Below are 25,177 nucleotides of genomic sequence, written 5' to 3'. Positions count from 1 at the left end.
GATGACTAACTCCTCCAAACTTCACCTTCCCATATGTAGATTGAGACTAATACTTATGCTCAAGGACGTCCCGATAAGTTAAAGATAGTTTTGCCTTTGCAGAGTTGTGCACATGTGCGCACATACGCTTGAAGGAAACAACCTTCTCTTGCCCAGCACTCTACAAAATTCATTCTCCCGAGGCTTATTGGCCTACCTGCAAGTACTTGTCCAAAACTTACATCCAAGTTTGTACTCGTTAACTTTAAAGCCTTCTTGCCTGCATTTTTAAGGAGAACTGCTTGTGAGAGCTGGCTGAAACCCTGATCAGCTTAACTGGATCATATAGTAGCAGTAGCAGCAGTACAAAAAGAAGACCCATTCCCAGCAGGATTCAGTGGATAAAGAAGTTACAAACATTGGTCCCTCACTGATTTTGCCTTCTTCAGATCATTCACACCTCTTCCAGTCCTCTGTGATAGAAATAAACACTGCAAGAAGACATTCAGCAGCACTACCATATCCAAGAAAGATGTGAACAAAACCAGCAATTGTTTCATTTCACTACAGTCTAAAGGAAAACTAAGCAAATCACACTTGATACACTGAAAATTATCACAATTAAAACCACTTCTGTCCTACTGATTTGCTGAATTGTCAATGCTGACTTGCACATGCACACACACAAATATAGATAGTATAGATATGCTAGCCCAGCTGAAAAAAACTGCATTATTGTTGGTGACACACTTTTTTCAGTGGCAGCTATAAATATAGCACTCACGGGTGAATCTTGAAAGGCTGGAAATTTCAGTAAATATCTAAGCCTCCTCTAAAATCAAACAGGCATTCTAAGAAGATCCCAATTTCTTTCATATGTCTAGCTGCTTCTGACACCAACTGAACGAGAAATTAATTCTCATCCTGTTTTTCCTCTGAAGCCCAAGAGCACTTTCATCCTTCTCACAGTACATGAGGCTGCTAAGTAAAATCAGCATATGTTGTAAAGTAACATAAGTGAACTCCAGAAATGCAGAGAAGCATGTTTGTGAGTATGTGTATACTGAGAAGGCACATGGCATACAAAGGATGTTAAACAAAGCAATAATCATTAACAAAGAGCCAGAGGATTCTGTCTTGACCACTTGTCTTCCAGAAATTTATTCTCCCCAGACAATGCCCACTAAAAACAACGGATTTTATCCCTGCTTTTAATGGGTGCTGGAACAATTCCCTGCTTTCTAGGACTTCATGCTTAAGGTGTTTATGGGTAAAAAACTTAGTCTTTCACAAAAAAAGTTGAAATGAAAAATTTTGTCAGTACAAGTTTTTATGCCATAGTCTGTTTATCGTCTCATTTTAAAACAAATATTGAATCCCTCAATTTCTTGCACAAAGTCATAAAATGTATTTTTACCTAAGAAACCCCAATAATTCCACAAGTAGCAAGGCAGGCATAACTGTCTTGTGAAAAGAGAGCTGCCTATCCTATGAGCACCTATTTCCCACAGCAGCAGGAGTTTAGAAAAACCGTGGAAACTGCAAACAAATGGGGAGAAAAAGGCAGAGCCCACTATATTCTTTCAGTCTGGAGGGTTAACAAATTACAGTGAAGAATTTTATCTGGATCTATGGCTGCTTTTTCTGATCAATATTTTTAGCTGTAGTTAGTAGGCATGAAAATACTCAGTTCTCAGAAAGAAGAGTACGTTTCTTCCACTTACAAAATTTAAAACCTTGACAAGGACTATCAGCATTATTTCTGCCCACGCTTTCTGAAACGTCAGCTAGTGCCCTTTGCTAAAGGTAATTTCTTGTCTGTCAAATATTGTGTCCCTATCTAGAAAAGCAACATATGGAGCAGGTAGAGAGATTGAAAAGTAGAAAGGGACAGAGCAGAAAGTATTGTGTCAACCTCGATAACCATTCTGCGGGGCTGGAACAAGTATTTTATTTTATTTGCCATTCAACAGCTTAACTTCAAATAGGTGTTTAATTAACTCGGAGTGGCAGTCTAAATGTTTAGCCTGAAGCAGCCTGACAAAGAAAAAAGTATCTAGGTACTGCATTTGCAGATTTAGAGCATCAGGCATGAGAAGAAACTGTTAATTCCACAATGCAGAGAATTCCTGACACACGCACATGAATTAAGATGCCACTGCTAAACACCACTGAGATAATCAAGGAGCAGCGGACTTTTTGCAAGAAAAGAAGAAGCGTAACCCTGGAGCCCAGTAGGCACGCCAGTAATTTACATTCTAAGTGTAAAGATGGAACTTCCAACTTGGTGAAGTTTCTGCTATGACAAGAACTTTATGCAAGTGTAAGGAGTCTAAAGGAAAAAAAAAAAAAAACACAACAGGGCACTTTTGGCTAAAACCTGTTTCTATGAAATAAAATTCTACCAGATATGAAGTAACCGATTTGTTAAAAAAAAAAAATTAATCTAGGAAAGGATTTTTATAAAAATACAAGCCAAATATATCCAGAGGAGGATGAATGGGATTAAGGATTTTTAAAACTCAGTCCAAAACACCTTGATATTAGTTTAAGAAAGGATGAGGGCTCACAATCGCCTAACAGAAGCTGGGCATCTTACTATGAAGATAGGAGAAACAAGGAGGACAACATATATCTTGCCTCCACTACTCGACATCCTATCCAATGACAGAGGCACAGATTGACACAGCACTCCCTCTCATTTCTTGGGAACTTAACAAGGGACTATGCCAAATCAGAAGGAAATGAATGCTCTGGAAGCTCATTATTTTGAATATTTGACTTCCTGCCCACCACCCTGTAAAACAGGTACGTTCCTGGTATGTAGTGATACATGGTGACCCTCAAAATCAGATGGTCCCCAAATATTTTCTTTTAAGGCATACTCAAAGCCTTGGCAATGCAATAATCCACCTCCCTCTTCAGTTTATTATATGAAAAGATGTCACACTGTGACTGTTTTAATCAGCAAATGAACAAAGTGTGCAGCACTTGTCTTGGCTCTTACTATCATAATAACCTTGTTGGGTTTTGTTTTTAACTCTAAAACATCAGCAGCTCTTCCATAGGTGAGCATGTGTTTATGCTGCCCCTACTGTTGCCTTTGTGGTTAAATGAAAACCAGAAGAAGAATAGGGAGAGAAGGGAAAAGCAGGCCTGAGGCACAGACATTTGTACCTGTTAAATGCAACAAGTTGGCCTTAGGTAACCAGAGCCCTGAGACTGGCAAGAAAGCAGGTTAAGTACCCAGAAACTGAGAAGAAAGAAAGACAGTGAATGAGCCACACTGGGTTGGAGCAGATAAATCCAAGTCAAAAACAACATGGGCAGGCATCCCACTCACATTCAGCACAGCTTAGCAGAGCCAGAATGTAACAGAAACATGGCAGTGGTCAAGGTGAGGAGAGGGTTCATGCAGAATGACTGCTAAGTGCCTTACACTCTGATTTCTTTAGGCAGTTTTCATGGAATCAAGGGATGCTTGTAAAATAAATATATGTGCTGACAAAGTCTTGGCTTTGGTACAATGAATCAAACTAGAAAAAATTAAACACAGAAAAATATTAAAAATGCAGGGAAAATTGTTACCTCACCTTAAAGAGGACAGAAATTGACCCTCACAAACTTTTTAACATTTATACACTCGCATTTTACTGATGGATCAGATCAGATTTTCCACATTAAACTCTACTGATGTGATTCAGCGGAAAAGCACCAACACAAATCTGGCTCCGAAAGTAACAGGGATTATTTTCTTTGTGCTACCCTGCTTCATTCTCACCCCACAACCATCGCAGTCTGTATTCGATTTCTATCACTGAAATGGAAAATTCTATAGAAAAAACAGTAAAAATGGAGACAGAAGATAAAAACCTAGAAGGCCTGAATCTCTGATAACTCTGCACTCCAGTTCACATTTTGTATTGTGGCCCAATGGGAGACAACAGACAATCTGGGTTCTGTTCCTGGTTCTGGCAATGAGCTCCAGCCTAACAATATGCAAGCTGCTTCCCCTCTGTCCTTAATTCCCCTGATCTGGAAAAACAGGATGCCTTTAAAAAAAAAAAGAAAAAAAAAAAAGGATAAAAAGAAAGAAAGAAAAATGTTCCAAGAGCCAGTGGTGATGGTGCTACATAAGATCTGGATCATACACTAATATCCATGCAAACAGGCTCTGAAACGCAAGTAAAACTTAGCAATTGAATGTTATTTTGTAGTGCTATAAGTAACCACAAGGGATGAAAAGACAGAGAAAAATCACGCCTGGCAGTTATGAAATGGGGAATGATGCTTCTAGATCAAAGTTTCCATGTAATGCAGTAACATGTGAATTTTAACTGTCTAGAGTATTCTGACATCTCTTTCTACTATTTAATAAGCAGTAACAACAATTTATCATAGTTCCTCTAAGATATGTAAAACAAAAATAACCAAGCATTGTGGGAAATCTACATTGCCACAGCTTTCTGAAATAATCTGAGTGAAGACAAATCACGAGTTCAAGAAAGTGTCCTTCATGTATTTCAGTTTCCTTCTGAAGCAGTAAGAACCTTACAGATAAGGACCAAACTTCCTACCCTAATCTTTATTTCTAAAAAAAGGGATTCGGCAAATAGGCTCAACATCTTAAAGCCCACTTTTCCCAGGGACTAGATAGAATTAGATCCGAGTAGGTTTATCTCAATCAAACTAGGATAGTTTTTATTTAACAAAAAAAAGGGAAAAAAAAAGCAGCCATATTTTAACCAGCAAAGTTTAATCCCTTCTTTTCCTGTGAAAACTCAGATAAATTTGATTTTGCGCCTCTCGCTGTCTCCATACTCCAGGTATTATGTCATTGCACATTAGACTGTGTCAACACACCGTGACTTCGTCCCCGCTAATGCAAAACCTCGGAGAACATGGAGCCAGGAGATAATTTCAGAGTGCTTTTTTTTCTCTTTTTAATGTAACTCGGTCTTTATCCTTCCATATTTCTGACACTTCCATTGAGCGATAGTCCCAAAACGAAGAAAATCAGTCTTTCGCATGCAAAGCCGTCTTAAAGCAGACTGTTGAGTCGCAATCTTTCTGGGCAGGTGAGCTTCACACGTGTCTCAGGAAGCATCGCTGCCTTGTGAAATCCAAGAACAGCAATGACAGGCTTCCGAGAGAGCCTCCCCAGGTCTCCTGTTGGTGGAAAGAAGGCTTAACCTCCTACAAAAGGGCACCTCCTGAAGGAATGGGGAGATGATGTCTGAAACAGAAATGGGCGTGAGGCTCTTGGAAAATGCCCCCATCCTCTAATAAGAGCTGCCTGTGAGCAAAGTCTGCATGCCTGAACATAAGAAATGGCTGCTTTCAGAACAGTTTGGGTTTTTAAAACAGTCTATTTTATTTTTTTTCCTTTTTTTTCTTTCTATTGATGTATTAAAACAGTGGCTCAGGTTCCTTGAACATGAAGAAAATTAATACAGAGAAGGAGCTGTGTGGAAGTTGGTGTAACTGTTACATCCTGTTAGTTTCTTCTGCATCTTGGTCATTTATTTCAGCACGAAGTGTCTCTAACTGTTCATGTTCTGATTTTATGATGTTTCACACTTGTACTGGAAGAGGGAATTTCAGGCCCTTGACATCTATGTGTTAAGACAAAATAAAAGTTCATGGGTTTTGAGTCAAATAACGTAATGAACTATGTTTATTGCACTATGTAAATAACCACTAACAAAAGCAGACAACACATTTTAAGAGAAAGAACTGATTTAGGAAACCATATTACATAGCATTATTAAAGTCTCATCTTCCACTGTTAACTACTGCATGCTAAAGCAAAATGTCAGCTTGGGGGGGGCAAAGGGAGGGTTACTGTTTCTAAATTAAACACCCTTCAAACACGCTTTCTGACAGTTATCTTCATATTTTCCACAGATGCTGCCACTGTCACAAAGTCAGGCACTAAAATAGATACAATGCTAGTGTCACATCTAGGCTGTGCTGATACCCCTGCCACTGTAACTGCCGATCGCTCTGCACCGGGAGGAAAAAACAGACTTTATACAGAGAGGAGCTCAGAGGCACTGTAGATGACATTTGGGAAGTTCTAACAACTGATCAAAACAACAGAAAGTCATCAGTGGAAGGTATGTCTCAGACTGAAAGCAAGAGTCCATCCACATTCGTTCCCTAGATATGTGTTATCTCTGGTAGGCTGAAATGATGCAAGTTATTTGACTTCTGCAGATTCATAGGGCAGCCTGTACAGATGTAGCTTTCTCTGGAGGTTTTGCTTACCCTGTAAATCATTACGCCTATATTCTTAATTGTTTGGCACAGCTCCCAGGACATCCATTACATCTCTTCTGACTAATGCATATTTGTATCTGCTCACCCCTGGGGCTTCTAACCAATAAACGTCCTGGTATAAAGAGAAGGGCATGAAAATAATGCATTATAGGTGAGCAACACTCCATCAGGATACCTGAACAGTGTGGGCCAACTGAGACACTAAAAAACATGGTATGAGCCTCTTGCCCCTCTTTGGTTTGCATTGCTTCTCTGGTTGTCTTACCATCTAGAGTCAAGAGGATCGTACTGGAGAGCATGTAAGCCCTATTCTAAACAAAAACTAGAAAGACTATTAAATGTACGTTACACAAGCTGGTAGCATGGGGTACTGATTTTTACATATCTTCTGCTTACAACACACCTAAGCTCTTGCCACAAGTGACCAGACCTCCCTGACGTACTCTCAGGCCTAAGCCAGGAAACCCAGACTGTTGGCAGCAGGTGCTCCCCAACACCAGGTGAAATCATGTGAAAGAAAAAAATAAGACAGGCAGGAAAATATCTGTGCTACCTACAGCCCAGTGGACTGAGACCTGCTCCACTAGCGGCAGAAAAAAGTGCCTACTTTCAAACCCATAGTTCCCCCTCGGGAAACTCCGAGGAAAGTGCTCCCAGCCGTCTGACGATGGTTTTTGTGGAGGCAGCAATAGGAAACACTGGAAGAAAAGGGAGCTCTTTTTGCAGAAACAGTTTGCTCTTTTTAAACCATTCCCATGGCTTCATCCAGGCTCTGAGGGGAGTGCAGCCTCAGGAAGGTACAAAGGAATCAGTTCTGTGGCAAAAGACGGGAGAAAAGGCAAACACACGTACCAAAAGAGCGACAGACTTCAGCAATGAAGGCAGAGGGATGGACGGCATTTGTGCAAATACAGATTACGTGTGCAATTCATTTGAAGGCAGTGGCATTTTTATCACAAAGAAGAGTTTAATCAAAGTCTCAAGAGGTCCGCCATAAAGGAAGCCCTTGCCTTGCTGCCTCGGCTGTCTGAAAGAAACACCTGTTACGCACAACAAAAAAAGACAAAACAAACAATAGGTATAGAATGGAGGCCACGGTTCAAACAATGTGAATCGGAGAAGCACAGTTTTCTCTAAATGAAGGGCTAGAATCCTGTCAAATGAACAGCTGGGGAAAGCATAATTCTTTATATTTGCAGGGAAGTTGCACAGATTATATGATGGCAGCAAATACAATGTACCTATCTGAGCTCCACTTCCTAGGCACCAGAAAGGACAGGAACCTTCTAAGATATCCCTGAGTGGAAGAATAAACTTGCTTGAGCCCAGCTCCAGGAAAAAAGATAGCTGGCTTTCAAAAGAACACAATGGACAATTTTCCTCCCACGGGGCCTTTGCAAGAGTTTCTGCTAAGAGGATACTGAGCTCAAACAACCCTCACAAAAGACGCAGAAAGCAAACTTGTGATTTCAACAAATCCACCTCAATACACAGAGGGGATGTGAAGAACACCTAAAATGGATGTGTTTCTTTTTAAGTAAGAAGTGTGAATATTATTAACATAGAATACAGAATTCTATATCAGTAAACTGATTGCAACTTTTATTTCTTTATTCTGATTGTACCAAAAAGACAAGAATTCTTAACCGTGCAATGAGAAATAATACAAGGGAAGCAGACTTAAATAATATCCTGAAACTCATGACACAGAAAGCTAAAATTCTTGAAAAACAACATTTCAAATCTGCGTTTTGTCTCAAGTAAAAAAGAAATACAAGAAATAGAGCACAGTTCGAATTTCTGTCACTAGAATATATCAGCTCTCCAAAACTTCACTTCCTAACAAAATGGCAAAGAAACTCCTGGACCTATCACATACTTGGTGAGCTAACCTACTCAGGGAAACCTCCTGCTGCCAGAACTAGGTCCTATGAAAGAACACAGGCAACGTTTATAGGGGTGTCTTAAATCTATGTTATACATGTTGGTAGCTTGGGATACTGATGTACTCATAGAAAGATGAAACCTTGGAAGTTTTATTTCCTTGAAGTGTTCTAATTTCAAATAATTTGAGTCCATTTGTGCTTACTTTATATCTCCTAGTGCATGCATCAGTCTGTCCGTATCACTGGGAAATACTGTGACCATCTGTGTCTTGATCTAAACTCTGTATTTGCTATGATTTCAGCTGAAGAGGAACTGTTAGCAGGGCTGAAGAGTTCATAAAGCCTTGAACAATTCACATGTGAGATCAGCTATAATTCAGAAAGTATTAATAACCTGTGGCCTCCACATGGAAAACATCCCTACTGTTTCCTCCTTAAATACTTTAGAGAGATTAAAAATCGATGTCCAGAAAGGTAATCATGTTTGTAATTGATATCTGGATTGGGGCAACGCATGCATGAAAATGTGTGCCTACGTGGGTATAAGGCAGCTTACTCGTGTGTATAGGTGAGAATGTCATCAATCAGTTGTTTAATATATGCTTACTTGTTCCTAGACAACAAATGTGGACTCCAGGCCTAAAGAAACTGGAAATGATGCTTAAGTTAGATGTAAGTGATTCTTAAGAATGTTAAGAACGTAGAACTCATTACACACAGTATATAAAAAAGCCCCTCTCACTGATACATTGCAGCTCAGTAATTCTTAAACCACAGACAAGATTCTACATGCAGTATGAAAGATAAGAAAACATTCTCACCACACAGAGCTTTAAAAGGACAAATGCTTCAACAGGCTTCCATCGAATACTCAAAGCAAGAGACTCCTTAACTAGAAGAGCTATGGCTTTGAATTTTGTACCTTCAGCCTTGGTTTTCTTGCTAAAGCATAAAGAGCGTGGTAAAATAGCAGAAAAGAACTGATTAATGTCAAATTGTGATTACAACCGATCTGGTCCCAATCCCACTAAGGGAGAAAAGGGGGAGTGAATGGAGGGTGTTGAAAGAGCCAAACTCCATTTTCAACATAGGCAGCCCAAATTCAGCAAAGGCACTCGAGCAATCTACTTCTCTTTCCAAGGAGGACAGCAATAGAAAAAAAGTCATCCCTATTTTGATGGAGACCAAAATAAAAGGAAAAAAAAATAAAAGGGGAGGAAGAAAGGAAATGAGATAAAGGAAGAGAAGAGCTTCATAGTATGGGCTCCTGTCCACTACAGTCAAAGAAATGTTTTCTCCTGCCAACCCAGGAGAACATGACATTTCTCCTGTAACTCAAGTGACATTTGGCACTTCTCCCATGTGGACATTTCAGGGTTCGAGCTGAGCTGACAACACATTATAGATGGTTGGTGTATCATGTTATGTGCTTTTGTGGACATTAAACCCACATAGAAACACAGTTAAAAAAACAACACTACTTTGGATGAAAAGTCAAGGACTCAGACATTAGGAAATGACAGAATTAAGGTTGTCAACATAATTTTGATTTTCCCTCTTGTGAGTACAGTCTACAATTATATTATCATGTAACTCTACTCCCCCACAACACCATTTTTTATTCGATATGTATGACAGAGATACATGGGAATAAAATAAAGATACCTATTTAACCTAATTCTGGCACTTGTAACTTTCAAATGCCTTACTTCACTACCTAAATAATGTATTTCTTTGTATACAATTTTCACAGCATACAGAAGTATAGAAATCTCTTTATCATTTCTGTCCAAATTCATTTTAAATTGCTATCTATGAACAATTTTGTTGAAACTATCGTTGTTTCAACTTCGGAGTAATTTGCTGAACACTACTGTCTTTCAAAGAAGTCAAACCTGATAAAAACTATTTTGTAGTACATACAATTTTAAATGAATTTCCTCTCTGTGTCAAATATTTATAAACTCTAAATAGTGAATTCAAGTTGTCCCATTTAATTATTATTATTACCTTTCATGTAAGTCTTCATTTTAGTTTTTATAACTTTATTAAATTTACCTTGGAACTTCAATTATTTTATTTAACTTCTACATACAAGAAACTCTGACATACACACTTAGCCTCTTCAAAGCATATTTCAAACCAACTGGAATGAAAATCTGAAGTAGTTCCTTACAATTGTTTACCCAATACACATTTTATTCAACTTTCTTGTGTGGAAGTTGAACTTAAATAGATATTAAATACAACACACGAAATACAGACTGCTGGCATGAGATCTGCAACTCCCTAGTTCATCTCTGTCCAACAGAGACTTTAACAAGCCAAATGTATCTTTCCCTCTCTTTCTCCAGGCTTTCTCAGGCTTTGCTCACGTTGCCCCTTCAATCACTATCCTTAAAGTGATTAAACTGTTTCATTTACTCTTCTTAAAATACCAAGCACAAGTAATCACCTTCCACTTTTAATTTATACAATTCAATTCAGTAGCAGATAACTGACAGAAAGTGCACAATGAAAATCAAATGGTTTTCTCTGGCCTCTTGCATGTTATTACCACCAATGGTGAGCTCATCTTGTCACCTAAAGCATGCAGGGGTAAGGCATCATCAGCCAGATGTCTCGGCAAAATCCAAGAAGGTGAAGGCAGTGGTGTGGATTTAGTAGGTGGAACCACACTTTTCCCTCTGAATCATTTTAAGCCATTATTCCAGCAGAGAGTTTCAAGTACTCTGTTTCAAATGAGCCATCAAAATGAAGTCGTGACCACTTAACATGGCAAGAGATGAATCAGAAAAGCAAGTCATTGTCAGTAGAAACTAAATGATCCTCAAATTTCTCCCTCTTGATAATATACAGGCTGGTAGCAACTTTAGAATGTCAAACATAACCTGTCTCTCAAATATAGCCTCTTTGGTTAGAAAAGCAACCATTTTAGATAGTGCAAGCTCAGCAGAATTAGGTATCCAGCTGCAGTGCTTAGAATCAGAACAAAAGATAATGGCCCTTACACATCAGCACTCTCAATGTTGCTAGGGCAAGAGGTGCAAACCTGGCAGCAGCCATGACAACATTTTTAGTTTAAGTACTACTAGTGGACACGTCAACACTACGCATATGTCCAAATTCCAGTTTGGGAAATGACAGACTACTTGCTTGTACCTCATTCTCCCATTTTACATGAAGATCCACATTCTATCTCAGCTCTGAGTATGGTGTGTTCTTGTATTTCTACACAATGTTTTGCAGGGATGGCTATAACAGGTTAACTATGATGCTTCCTAAGGCTGGTTGAAACATCAACACTTTCAGTGGACCAACCAAACTCTACACTGGCTGTTACTGCTGTCATTAGAGAGTCAATAGAAGAAAATGTACCCTCACACCTCACCTCCTGCAGGTCAAAATCTCATAATATAAATAGCACCAAATAGCATCACCAACGAACATGTTACCAAAAAAATGTTCCCTCTTCTATTCATGCTGAGCATCACTGAAAACCACAGCAACTCCTAAATAACACTAATAACCGATTTGTGACTTTAGTTAATACCAGGCAATCTCACACATATTCCGTAATACCAAAGCGGAAATAAATGAGATCATAATTTGACTTAGAGTTTCATTCTCTTTGGGATGTTTCATGATGTCACATGTTATATAAGCTAAATATTGCTTGGCCAATAGGGGTGAAACACCTCAATTTAGAGAAATCACCAGAATGATATGCAGTTGTGAATTTTCAAATTTAGGTTTGTTTTGGGGGGTGAGACCCTACAATAACCGCTCTGAAATTATGCAGCTATATGAATCATTTTGCAACTGGCGACCCTTATAATGATGTTCTCGTTTTCAGAGCCAATGTGATGCCACACAGTGATTTGTCTGTTAAATTGAATCTTTGCCTCTAGATAGATAGATAGATATAAAGTTTATTTTGAAATGTCTCCTAGTGCCTCTGAGTCTGACTGATGTGAGATGTTATTTTGAACATGCCAAAGCATCTGAACGGCTCCAGTCCTTTCTTTTCAGCGTGCGTTCCTTGATAAGTGGCAAAGCTTCCCACTTATCAGTCACTCAAAGTGACTGTGGCTGTCAGTTGTGTACAAAGCGCAATCAGTTTGGAAGCAGAGACACCAGCATTTTTCTTCTCAGCTTGAAGCAAACACGTTTTGACTGCTAGTCATTCAATTTTAAAGCATCTTCAATTAGGGGTGGATGAAGATATAAAGAAAACACATCCTAAACACCTCCGCCAGCCAGCAGTAAAAAATTTATTGTTATCTCCTGCTTTACCTTACTGCAGAGGCAGCAGCAGCAGCCTTTTTTGGCTGCACAACAAAAGCGCTCATGACTACACACACTCCATACGGACAGGATCACAGCCATAAAGAGTTCATGTTCATCTTCCCAAGCCACTTACAGAAACTGCCACAGTACTTTCTGCTCCTGTACCTTTCTGCTGCCTGTTGTGTAAATACCTGCACGGGTGCAAAAACGTGAGCATCGCTCACGTGCACACGGGCACACCACCCCACGCGCTTTGAACACAAACATCCACAAAATGACACATGCACACTCCATAGCCAATGCAACGCCAACCAAAGCCACTGAAATGACTGTGGAAATAATGACAAGGAGGGCAAAGAAAAGGGACGGTTGGCAAAAATGAGGAGTTGATGCGGGAAAGGGTGGGCAGCTGCCTAAAGAAGATTGCTCAGTACTGCAATGTCAGGGAGCTGGAAGTGAAAGCAAGTGGTAAATGCTGTGGGCTGCCTCACAGAGATGCTGAATTGGAGAGGGGATCTGAAAACAAAAGGAAAGACGGGGCCTTGGAAATAAAGGTCTACAAGAGAACGCTTGGTGAGGGGAGAGAGACCAAGATGAGGCCTTGGAATACAATGTTGCCAGCTGCGATCACTCTATTTGATCACTGTATTTGACTGCTGGCATTTTTCTTACAGTCCTATCTGCTGGATTATTTTGGGTGTTCAGTGTTCTGTGTTTTATTTGTTTGGTTTTCTTTAGGTGATGTTGTTTCTTCCCCCCCCTTTTTTTAAAAATACAGATAAGTTTCTAGCCCTCTCTTGTGATTGTGTGAGGGAACTGGAAAATGGGACCATTGAAAACTCAGTAGCAAAAAGGAAATTAAGGAAGATGCAAGAAAAAACTCACAAAGTTCTAAACAACCTCATAATTTTACAACATTTGGACTGGTAACACTGGAGAAAGCTTCATTATCAGCAAGTGCCATTGCAATCATGTTGCTCAGCATAGGCTGATTTATCTGATAAAAAGATGCCCTTGCAAGTTCAATAAATTCAAGCTGTACAAATCCCAAGCAGATTCTCCTTGTCTGCATTGGTGCAACTACACCAGTCAGCAAACTTGAATTGTATAAGATAGCAGAAAAGGCCTGAGACCAAATTATCTGTAGGTGTTTGCTCTACAAGTAATCTTTGGAAGCAAAAACACAGTACACTGGTGCAAAACGTTGCCCTGCACAGAAGTGTAGATAAACACCTCTGCAATTTTTTACGTAGCTCAACTTTTACGGTAATGGAAGGAAGTGAAGGCCCATAAGTTGCTCTAAACTACACGCATTACATCCTTCAGCCAAACACACATTATTTGCTGAACTTGAGAAGCCAGTAAGCAATTAGCTCATTCTGACTGCTAGCCTAGATTTTTCTTTTCACTCCTCCCTTTCCCTATTTCCTCCCCCAACCTTGTCTTTTCTCTTTTATTTTTTTTTTTTTTTTTTTGGTGTGTGGGGGGGGTTGGGTTGTTTTTTGGAATAATTAATTTCCCAGAGGCTTTTTCCTGCTCAAGGGACAGGCGAGTTATTCTGATAACTGATAGGACATCAGCTGCAGAGCTTTTGTGAGAAACAATTGTTTAGCCTCTTTGCCGGCAACCTCAGTTGTTTGGGAAGAGGTTGCAAAGTCATGGGAAAGGCTGCAGTGTGACTCCTCCTTGGGCCTGTCTCACTGAATCCAGCATGCCCGTGTTTATAAGTTGCAGGAAAACAGCTGCTACTGACACATGATGAATTTGGACAAAATGTCCCCAGTCTGCAGGCCTGTTCGGTTTGACTGTGCAGTCACTGCTTGTCATATCCACACTGGCAAAATGAAAACAGAAAAAAACAAGCCGTCTCAGTGGACGGAGCCTGTTCTGAAAACATTTCACAGAGTGAGAAGGAAGATAGTTTCTCACAGTTTCCTACTGAAGAAAGGTCTCATTAAACTCCCACTAATATGAATAAGAGCCTTTTCTCTGTGTTCAGTGGGAGTTGGATCAGGCCCTCACTTCAGCAGCTTTATTGTCTACCAAGGAAACCTTTTGTGTTCACCTCTCTCTGATATGCAAAGAGGACTCTAATTACGGAAGAACTAACACAGTTCTGCTGTGCAATGGCTCGCGGAGGGGTCGTAGCACCATGAAGCAAGGCTCTGCTGTCACTGACTTCTTAGAAAATCAGAATTCCCAGGAAAAGTGGTGATACAGAAGCAACAGACATTACTTAATCTGTAAGCAAGCACTTGTGCAGTGGTTGCTCATTTTTGTATCTCGAGTGAAGGATTCATCATGTACAGCCCTTCAAAGCCTCCTAGAGAACTCTGGGTTACAGGCATGCAAGAAGCTGGGGCCCAAGAAAAGAAATTTCACAAGTCCTTATGGTTGCAGTAGGAGATACCAACAGGGCAAGGATTAAGGTTAAGGATCTCTAGCCTTTTTACAGGCACAAAGTACTCCAAGTATTCAGCTTACATAGTGGCCTGCTGGAGTCTGCTCTCCAGCAGAAGACAGAAAATGAAAGGATGAGCTATGTTTGAAGTACAATTTAGAATGCAAACTGGTTGTGCAAGGAACTGATCTTCACATTTCTTTATGTACAGTCACACGGTCAGTGTCTTCTCACAACAAGAAAGAGCAACTGGTGCTCTTTACAATTAAACTCCATATGAAATAGGTCAATGAAAATCTCAATGTTTTCTCAAACAAAGAGAATGCAAATAGGCCTGAACATCATTCAGCCAGATCTGGGTAACAAATGATTGCTCACCTGAGGAGTTCAAAAGTAACAACAAATCTAAACAACAAAAACAAAAATGATCACCATTGATAATGGTCCAGGTAAATTATGATATCTAAACCACTCTGGAAGTCGGTCTCTTTACCAGTGTTTTGGAAGGCTGGAATCAACCCAGAGCCTCTTGCTGCCTGGAAAGTTTTGACAATAACAACTGTGTCATTTCAAAACTTTGCATGTTAAGCTTAAGAAATATTTTTCTGAACTTCTGTGTAACTCAGAAACCAAATCCTTCTTTCCTCCCCAAAAACATAGCTAGATTTTGAAAAATAGATCTGGCTACAAAAAGGACTAACCATCCTACAGGAAATTCCAAGTGTTCAAGATTTTATTACATTCCAATTTGGAACAACACCTTAAACCTCAGAACTTAATGAGAATGGGAATATTCTGATTTGGGAACATACTAGTGCAGCCAGGCCTCTCCATCTACCAACACAACTCATGGGGAAAGGGACACGGCCAGCTGACAGCGGGTGGGGGAGGATGGAAATCTGGATGCAGACCCACAAAGGAAAGCTTTATTTGGAGCCGGGAGAACACCCAGGGCAGCTGAGGGATTCAGGAAAGTCAGGAAGCCTGCAGCCCGAAGGGGCAGAGAGTCTGGAGGGCCGCGGTGCCAATACTCCCTGTCAGACAAGCTGCTAAAGGTCTGCAAGCTTGAGGCCATCGAGACCACCATAAGCTTTTTGCTTAGGAGATGGGCCTCCTGGCACACATTCCAGGTGCCACCAAGCTCTGGAGCTGCCTGCACCATCCAGCCAGGAGTCACAACCTGCCAGGCTAGCCAGGAGGGCTAGAGGGGCACCTTTCTAGCTTTGCATTGGGATTTAGTCAGGATCCTCTCGTTCTTCAGAAGTCTGAACTTTCTAACAGAAAAGGTGTCACCATGGAACACCTGCTGACAAGTCTCTAGTTCTGAAGGAAAAAGAAAACCCTCTATTAAAACAGAGTCATCAAATGGTTGCTGTCTGGCAGGATTTACTCTTGAGTTTCAGACAGCACTCAGTTCTTGGGCTAAGTACATAATCCAGAAATGAATATAAATTAGTAACCAAATGCTGGTAGTATTAAACTAAAAAAGTCAAACAAAAGTGTGGCCCAAATGCTAAAGACATTGTAAAGCAGCACTGTTGCTTCTTGCTGCTTTGAGATCTTAGTTTTACATTACTGGCAACTTAAAGTGTTTCAAGATCTTGAGTTGGGCTCTCCAAAAAAAATTCTGACTAAAAATCAGAACAGTTTAAAAAACAACATTTGGCCTCTGTTTTGTTTGCCTTCTAATTTTGGAATTTGTTGTGCTTGTGGTTTCAGATTTTTTCTGGAAATATCAGAGCTGGAAGTTTACATTTTGATGAAATGAAAGCTTGCATTTTTGTCATCATACAACTCCAAGAGCTGGAGCTTGAGGGAAAAACATAAAACTTTGTTAAGCTTTGTATAGAACTGTGAGATTAGCAGACTTGGTTTTACCACAATTTAGGCTGCAAGGTTGACCTATTTTATCAACAGTGCCCTACTGAATATGAATTGCTTTATGAACTTTAACAAGCATATTTCATTTTAAATATAATTCAATTAAAGTGACATTCATTGCCAAGCTTCAAAGCAACCTATTCGGTCATCAACCTGGGCTAGACATCTTCTCAGAGCAAGTGGAAGGTGTAAACTGCACTATCCACAAAACTCTGGACACCTCCCAAGGCAGAGCACCACACGTGCTCATTGATGTTCTTGGGACTAGCTCAACATCATGAAAAAGGACTAACTAATCTTCAAGTTTCTTTCACTGTTTGCCCACCTGACAGGACAGCTACAGAGCCCCACACTTTGCCATGTTCTATGGCAAGGACACCAAGAAGTAAATGGTGGCCTTACAAAAGAAGATGGGGACATCACCTTAAGAGCTTCCCTGAGACTCCGAAGGACAAAATCAGTTCTAGTCCAAGAACCTGCTGAGCAGTACTTGGTGTCTGCATGCTCTTTCCTCACCTGTTCTACAGCTGTCTCCTCACCTGTTCTACAGCTGCTGATCACTACAGAGCTGTTCTGTAACACAGCCTGAGATCTTTAGGGCTGTTGATGCGCAAACGTTAAAAGGACAGAACACGCATTCCAGTTTCATTTCTGGTAAAACAGCAATACTGAGGTGTGCATGGGAGAAGACTCCAAATACTGTTAAAGCAAAAACCTTTTCAATACACATACACACAAGGATTAAACAGAACAGAAAGTGGCGTGCATAGGAGAATGCATTCCGAAGTGCCATAAAATAAGATGGGGGAGGTTTAGTTAATCATTCAGAGAAACTCAAACCTCTTCAAAAATTAGGTCTAGAACACCCTGAAAAGCAGGAAAAAAAAACTATTAGAACCATTTGCCAAAACACAAAACCTGTACAGATCACATTTTAGCATTGTGAGATCATCTGGATTCTTAAATTTAAACTAATCTGCAACTTTTCTCCAGTTTAGCATTATCTCTTTACTTATTAACTCCCTATACAAGGACAAGCTGTTTGTCTTCTGCATTAATGAAACCTCCTTCAAGCTAATTCAGAAGAGATGGACTTGAAAAAGACATAATGTCAATTAGAGACTCATGTGCCAGGTACATTTTTCTAAGCTCAAGCAGCTAGCTCATCTTTCTTCAGCATCACCGAAGTGGCTACTTTAATTGAGCTGTAGTTACACTCAGCATTTGCAGTCCTCTAAGGAGGAGAGACACGTTGCAGTCTACCCTGCTTCTGTATTGTGCATGTATTGGAGATTGTCTGCTGGGGTAAGGAGAGAGGGAACTGTTTCCAAGTTAGCGCACTTAGAGAAAGGAGTCATAAATCATGGGGTCAGTCAGGTTGTGCTTTTTTTTAACCTTAGGGTATTATGTTTTCAATACAATATTTCAATAGCTTTTTTTTTTCCTGTGTAATAATTTACGTGGAATTATGGCAACTCTTACAAGCTTAGAAAAAATTGGCTCAAGTAAAATGAGTCCTTTGTCATAAATAGGTTGTGTTCATAACTGCAGCCTAATCATTCAATTGCACATAAGTCAAACAGTTATCCAGACTTTGTAGGAATATTTCCCTGTCAATAAATCTAAAGCTATTTAAAAACTCTGGGCCAGTGTGACAGAAGCCTGTTAGATTAATTAGGGCAAGGTCGGAAAAGCTGAACTCACAGCTACATTCATGTCACAGCTTTGTTCCACCTACCATAACCTGATTGTAAACTCACAGACCATTTTAAACATGGGCATGTTAGGGTGACTTCATTGTCTCCGTTTATACACAAAGGTAGATTTCTTCAGGACTTGCTGCTTCTATCTGACAACAGTCAACTAAACATGCAACTGAGAAGAAATGTTCTGCTTTGCATTCACTGTCAATAAGGGTTTTTTAATCTTTAAATGTTTTTCCGTATCAGTGACTCCACAGTAATTGGACTGCAACCAGGGTTCATGAGACTATGCAACCATACAGACTGCGGAACTGTCAAGAGGCAGGCAGTATAATCAAAATTTCACTACAAACAGATCATCTCTGTGGGAATGAGAGGACAGTATTGTCTCTCTGCCTGTTCCATTCTTGACCTTTATCACGTGATCACCCAAAAGGAGAGCGTCCCAAATCTGATGGGTTTTGTGTGAAGTGGACCCTGGAGGTGAAATTCTGACCTTGGCAGGGTCAATATTTCATCTGAAATCCCTTGAGACAGGCCTCCAAATAATTTCCTAGACTTGCAGCTTGTATCAGATGGTAGCTAGCTGACTTTCATTTACTACTGACTTAGGTCAAACTTGGACCAGGGATCAAGAGATGAAAGGCTCTATATCTCATTATCAATAACCAGTGTTCTCCACTATCCTAAAAAAGACATACTTCATTCTTATCTACAAGGCTTTAAAACTTAAAAGGGTTGGGGTCAAATTATGTTACTTCAATTTATTTTTTATTCACTGCTTAGAAAACAACTTCCTCTCTCACTGCCATAGCTAAATGCTAAAAATATAAATACTGTCCCTGCTATTGTAGAGGTTCTACTATTGTCTTTCTTTTAAACTCTTATTAAAGATATAGCAGTAACAAAAAATCCCAGACAAATATTTAAAGGAGAAAAAAAAAATACAGAGGTCAACACCAAGCCAGACCTCACCAATCTCAACACTGTTTTCAGCAAAGCACATCTTGTATATAAGTTGTCTTATAACAGAGAGATGGACCTTCCTCTGAATTTTTTCATAGTTATATAAGTCCTGGTACTGACAGAATATCCCATGAAATGACAGAGCCAGTTTTTCTTCCAGAATTCTTGCTGGAATTAAAGTTTTCTTAGATGAGCTACGGATATGGCCCATAATTTCAGGCAACTAATTCTGAAACATTAAAGAGAAGTTTTGGAAGGAAAATCCTGTTGTTACTGAACAAACAGAACATAGCATCCACTTCCACAGCAACTTGCAATGCTCTATACATATCTGCACACTTACACAGCCAGAGATTTTACCATGATTCTAGATATCTGTAAAATGTCAAACCCCTCCTTTGGAATACTGTGAAAACCTTCAAGGGCAAACTGATTTGCATAATTCCCAAAACAGAGCTATGCATATACACAAATGAAAGAAAATTAATGAAATACAGTAAATGGCATGAAAAGAAACTTCTGAATACTTAAAGAAAAAAAGAGCTTAGAGTTTACCGGTGATGCTGGGTTAACAACATTTTCCTACTACTAGGAGTAAGCCTCTGGATACCTAGGACCCACACAGTTGCTCTCCTGAATCCAACCAACCTTTTTGACCAGTTTTTCATTCAGACAATGCTTCACCCCAAGCGTTGAAAATTTCCAGACTTTCAACACCTGAGGCAGAGGGAAGGAGGGACTCATGATTACCAATCACTGAACAGAACTGCTTCTGCAGAACCTCAAAAAGAGAGTTATAGGAGACCCAGTCCAATCCAGGTTGTATTGGCAACGCTTTTGCCACTCATGATCTCCAGCTGAAAGAGGATTTGGTCCTGCAAACCCTTTCTCACATGACCAGCTCCTACAGGAACCATATTACCATACAACACCTTTCAGAAACTGACCTTTTTTGCTTAATGACAAGTAACATCATCATGTGTTTCCATAAATATGATGTAAGTAATCTGAAGAGATTCTTAAAGAAACTATAATGGCTGAGGGAAAGCATGGGGAAACAGAAAGGAGAAAAGAGAGATACGGGTGGAGGGCACAGGTGGAGATTCAATCTCTGACCTGGATCTGTTGCTGAAGAAGGTTAATTTTGTGTTGCTGCTGCAGGAGCTGCTGCTGTTGTCTTGCAATCTGTGGAGAAATTGCACAGAAGAAACATGAGATAGGTGTCATAATTCCTGGAGTTGGTACATAGGCAGGTTCCAGCCTGTCCAGTTCTTTAGACTGTCCTATTAAGCTAAGAAACCTTTGAGTGTGGGTGGCAGGTGTCTGGGCTGCTGCTGAGGCAAGGGGCTCATGTTCAAGAGCAATTCATAAGTATTACCAGCATGAAAGAGAATCTTACAGAAAATGCTGTGCTGGATATCAAGGGAAGGACTGCCGCAAAAATCTCGACTCCCTTACTATCTAAAATGGCACTGCTAAAATCCCCAAAAAGTGAGCACTTATTTGCTCCAGCTTGCTGAAGGAAGAACAATACTGGCAGACAAACTGGAAAATAGTAGGAGAAGGCAGGAGAGGCAAAAAAGTAGGATGGACAGTAATGTTCTTATGTTTGGCACCACTTATTATAAAATTCAAGGAAATCTAACACCCAAGAGGAAGGTACTAGTGTGTGTATTTCCTTCATGCAGAAACAGACATAGACTGGAACTGGTATTGGGAAAATCACTGACTCTTCAACATGTGTGTCAGCTGAAAGGAATGGAGGGGGCAGTACAAGGCTCCACAGCTCGGCATTGACACTAATTTATAGACCTTGGTGGAGTCGTCGTAACTCTCCTCTCAAAGTCATGTGTGTTTTCCATAAGGACTTCCATCCTTCCCCTCCATTGACTAAATCATTGGGAACCTTAGTGTAGACACATTTTACATACAGAGAAGGAAAAAGCAGACAGTAACGGAACCAAATTGGAGTTCTCAGAGGACTGATGGAGACAAACCATTATATTCCACAAACTTAAAAAATCAAACTTGAAAAGCTTCCATTTGTGTTGTCACAAAAGCTCTGCTGTCATGAATAGCTAGAGCACAGCAGTGCAAACATTGAGAAGGAGTACTGCTCTTCCTCTGTGGTATGTGTACACATCTCAGGGTCAGATGGGAACTTATGCATACTTACTGGGAGGAATTTTGTGCATTCTTCCCCTTAGGTATTTTCTTTCATTTCTAATATTAAACTATTAGCATAAGAAACACTCACTCATAGACTCTACATCTTAAAGATTAAATGTTTTCTTTTTAGAGCCTCTCTTTAAGCAGTCAAAATAATTTTTAGCAATACATTTTTTGAAAGTGTGTTTATTTTCATTTCTATATAACACAGAATTATACACAATTTTTTAAAATAAAAGAAATCCTTGTTATCCTAATAATCCTGCAGGATTTCTTACTGCTTTTTTCCACTTTCTCCATTTTCTTTTTCAGTTTCAGATCATTTAGCTATCCTGTAGCAGTAGTGACTTTAAAAGGTAGGGCAATGGAAATAGCTCCTGCAGGCTGTCTCCTCATCGAAGAATCTTGCCCATTCCATGCCCATACCACCTTCATCTACCATGGTAGATGTGTTACCAACAACATGGTAACACAAAATCTCTAGTTTAATACTAAGTCACTTCTCTTGTTCTCCCTGTATGGGATTTCAGGTGGGAGGCCACAGTATTCAAGATAAGGTTTTTAAATAATCAAATATAGGGAAAACCAAGGCTAAAATATCTGAAGATGCCAGCGGTGATTTAGCATCTTAAGACTTGCTTGGTACAATACAAACATTGAATTATGACAACTATGACAAATTTCAAAGAATTCTGTACATTTCATAATGCAAACATAGCTGCAGTCTTATGCAGCTGAAATTTCTCAAAAATAAAACTCACATTTCATTAAACCAATGGTCAGGCAGACCAAAACGCTTTCATGTAAGAGGTATCAGGATGGACTCCTGAAAAAATTTAAAATAAATGTCTAAGTATTCTCTGCTGATGTTCAGGTGCAAAAATGGACATTGATTTCTGTTAAAACTTGCACAGTGCAAATATGTTAGAAAAGTTGTGTTCTTGCATAAAATATTATGTGTCCATGTGTGCACGTCGAAACTGTTCATATGTGAAAACGTTTGCATTTTCAGTGCAAAAGCTGAAAATCAAGCCTCTCAAGTGCAGAAGAAAAAAACTGACAGTTGTTCACTGGCTTTATATTCTTTTCCCCCACTTTTTTGCTCTGTTGACAAAACCAGCTCTTGTCATTACAATCCAAAAGCTGCATTTTGTTCCTTTAATACCTATTCAGCATCAGCCAGTTCAAGGAGCATTGGAAGACTATTCAAGAGACTTGAATTTGTATGCTTATTTACATTTATTTTTAGGAAAAACACTGTTGGAGGAGAATGCCTCTAAACTGGAAGGTGTGTCTTTTAAGGACAAAGGGCTATATATATATTGCAAATTAAAGCAATATTTTTCCAATATGTTTTTGTTTGTCTTCACCTAAGAAAACAAATGGAAAAAAAATTCTGGTTGGAAGGCAAAGTATCAACCCTAAAAGACACACAACTGGAAAGTTCTCCTAGAAAATCATTTAAGCTGAAAGCCACTATAATAATCACTCACCTGTTCTTGTTGCTGCTTAGCCAGCTCCATTTGTTGGCGTTGTTTCTCGATCTGTGATGCAGCCAGTTTCTTCTGTTCATCATGAGCTGCTAGCAGCTGTTCTCGCAAACTGGTCAGCTGATTGATCATACCCATGAGCTGCCTTTCTTTCTCAGCGAGGCTTTCTGGGGTCCCTGGGCATCATATGGTGGAGAATAAAAAAAAAGGTAGAGGGAAGAGAGGAAATTTAGAGCTAGCCAGATTTTTAATTTGCAGCTTCACTGTAAGCAAAGTTTTAATAGAACCAAAGAGCAGCAGCATATTGCAATATACTGCACATTAAGAGCTGTCCCTCTACAGGAAAATGAGCCACAGAGAATAATTCCATACACAGGCTTTGATCTGGTGTCTCTCTTCAATGTGTACTTGCCCTTTCATCTATTTTCTGTTGCCTTTTTATCAAATTATTTTGGGGGTAAAACACTGCCTGTTTTGAAAGAGTTTCATATTGTAAACATTGCTTACACTTTGCGGGGATCAAAATCAACACTTCCAGTTTTGAAAGACAATTGCAGTTTTTTTTCAGAAGCTTATGACAAGGACACCTCAATGCTTTGACACTTACAGAAACCGTAAGGTGTGTGTTAACATCCCCCTATAAGCAAGGGGAAGCAGAGGAGTCTCCTGGGTGCTGGGTACCTCTCCAGCTCCCCATGCCCACCCTCCTCACTGCCACCAGCACATCATGCAACAACCTGTCACATCCTCTACAGCTGCCCTGATTAGGATGAAATTATATAGTATTTAAATCGCCAATAACTACTATCTCTGTTGCTGCCATTGATGAGTATTTTTAAAGGCAAAAGTCTTGTATAAACATATCAGAAAAGCTGAATTAAATGCAACTCACTGTCTCTCATTTGTACTGTCATTAGATGTTTTTTATAGAGGGGTTCACCAGACACAGACAGAGGAACAGACTACCTTGCTCCCATAATCATTTTGTAAAAATTCTCCTTCTACCCAGAAGGACAGTGGTTATAAGGAAAGGAAATTTTAAAATTCCAATTAAAAAATCAAAATATATGAATCATACGCTAAAACAAAAAATGGCCCTATTAGTATATCCAGTATCATTTGACTTTGAATTTAAAAGACCAGAAAATATGTGTAGCAGCTAATCCACAGGTATCTCCTATATCACCACGCCCTCTCACATGAGACAGATCCTATGAAACCCTTTCTCAAAAGTGCTTTAGGAAAGGATTAAGGCTATCAGGCTCTATGCCCCCTCTGAAAATAGCCTGGTTTTGGGACCACCCTGTCACACAAACCTTTCACAAACACAGGAAGAATTCTTCTGCCAATGTCACCAGCGCTCCCCAAATGGGGAATAAATAAAAAAAAGAAGAAAAAGAAGAAAAAGAGACAAAGAGAAAAAAGAAAAAGAGAAACAGAAAAATAAAAAGAAAGAAAAGAAAAAAAAAAAAGAAAGAAGAAGAAAAAGAAGGAGAAAGAGAAAGAGAAGAAGAAGAAGAAGAAGAAGAAGAAGAAGAAGAAGAAAAAGAAAAAGAAAAAGAAAAAGAAAAAGAGAAAGAGAAAGAGAAAGAGAAAGAGAAAGAGAAAGAGAAAGAAAAAGAAAAAGAAAAAGAAAAAGAAAAAGAAAAAGAAAAAGAAAAAGAAAAAGAAAAAGAAAAAGAAAAAGAAAAAGAAAAAGAAAAAGAAAAGGAAAAGGAAAAGGAAAAGGAAAAGGAAAAGGAAAAGGAAAAGGAAAAGGAAAAGGAAAAGGAAAAGGAAAAGGAAAAGGAAAAAAGAAAAAAGAAAAAGAAAAAGAAAAAGAAAAAGAAAAAGAAAAAGAAAAAGAAAAAGAAAAAGAAAAAGAAAAAGAAAAAGAAAAAGAAAAAGAAAAAGAAAAAGAAAAAGAAAAAAGAAGAAAGAAAAAAGAAAAAAGAAAACAAAAAGAAAAAGAAAAACCAACCATTTGGTAACTATACTAAACATGTTTCTAGACATCTATCAGTCAGACATGGAAAAGGGCTACTGGTAATAGCTCATTTAGTCTACCCCCCTACCAGTGCAGGAATGTTCCCTACTATGTATTTACCACAGCTTTCTCAATGGGATTGAAATGTCTGAAATGGTGAATCA

The 25,177-nt window shown here is 39.3% G+C and overlaps 1 protein-coding gene across 50 annotated transcripts in view; it reads right to left on the bottom strand.

Moving 5' to 3' along the window:
* The window catches only part of SOX5 (SRY-box transcription factor 5), a 732,238-nt gene that overhangs the window by 129,680 nt on the left and 577,381 nt on the right, over positions 1-25,177 (bottom strand). For all 50 annotated transcript variants that reach the window (XR_010466374.1, XM_065031395.1, XM_065031486.1 and 47 more), the window contains 2 exons: positions 23,051-23,223; positions 20,505-20,573 (listed from right to left, as the gene is read on the bottom strand). Coding sequence is in view for 49 of the 50 variants with exons in the window: in XM_065031395.1 (XP_064887467.1) it covers positions 20,505-20,573; positions 23,051-23,223 (242 nt within the window). In the remaining variant the exon portion in view is untranslated. The remainder of the gene's footprint in view (positions 1-20,504; positions 20,574-23,050; positions 23,224-25,177) is intronic.

Source organism: Columba livia, chromosome 1 (assembly GCF_036013475.1).
Source record: "Columba livia isolate bColLiv1 breed racing homer chromosome 1, bColLiv1.pat.W.v2, whole genome shotgun sequence".
In the NCBI taxonomy this organism is placed as follows: domain Eukaryota; kingdom Metazoa; phylum Chordata; class Aves; order Columbiformes; family Columbidae; genus Columba; species Columba livia.
Note: the sequence above shows the minus strand (reverse complement) of the source record. Positions and strands in the feature narration are given on the sequence as shown.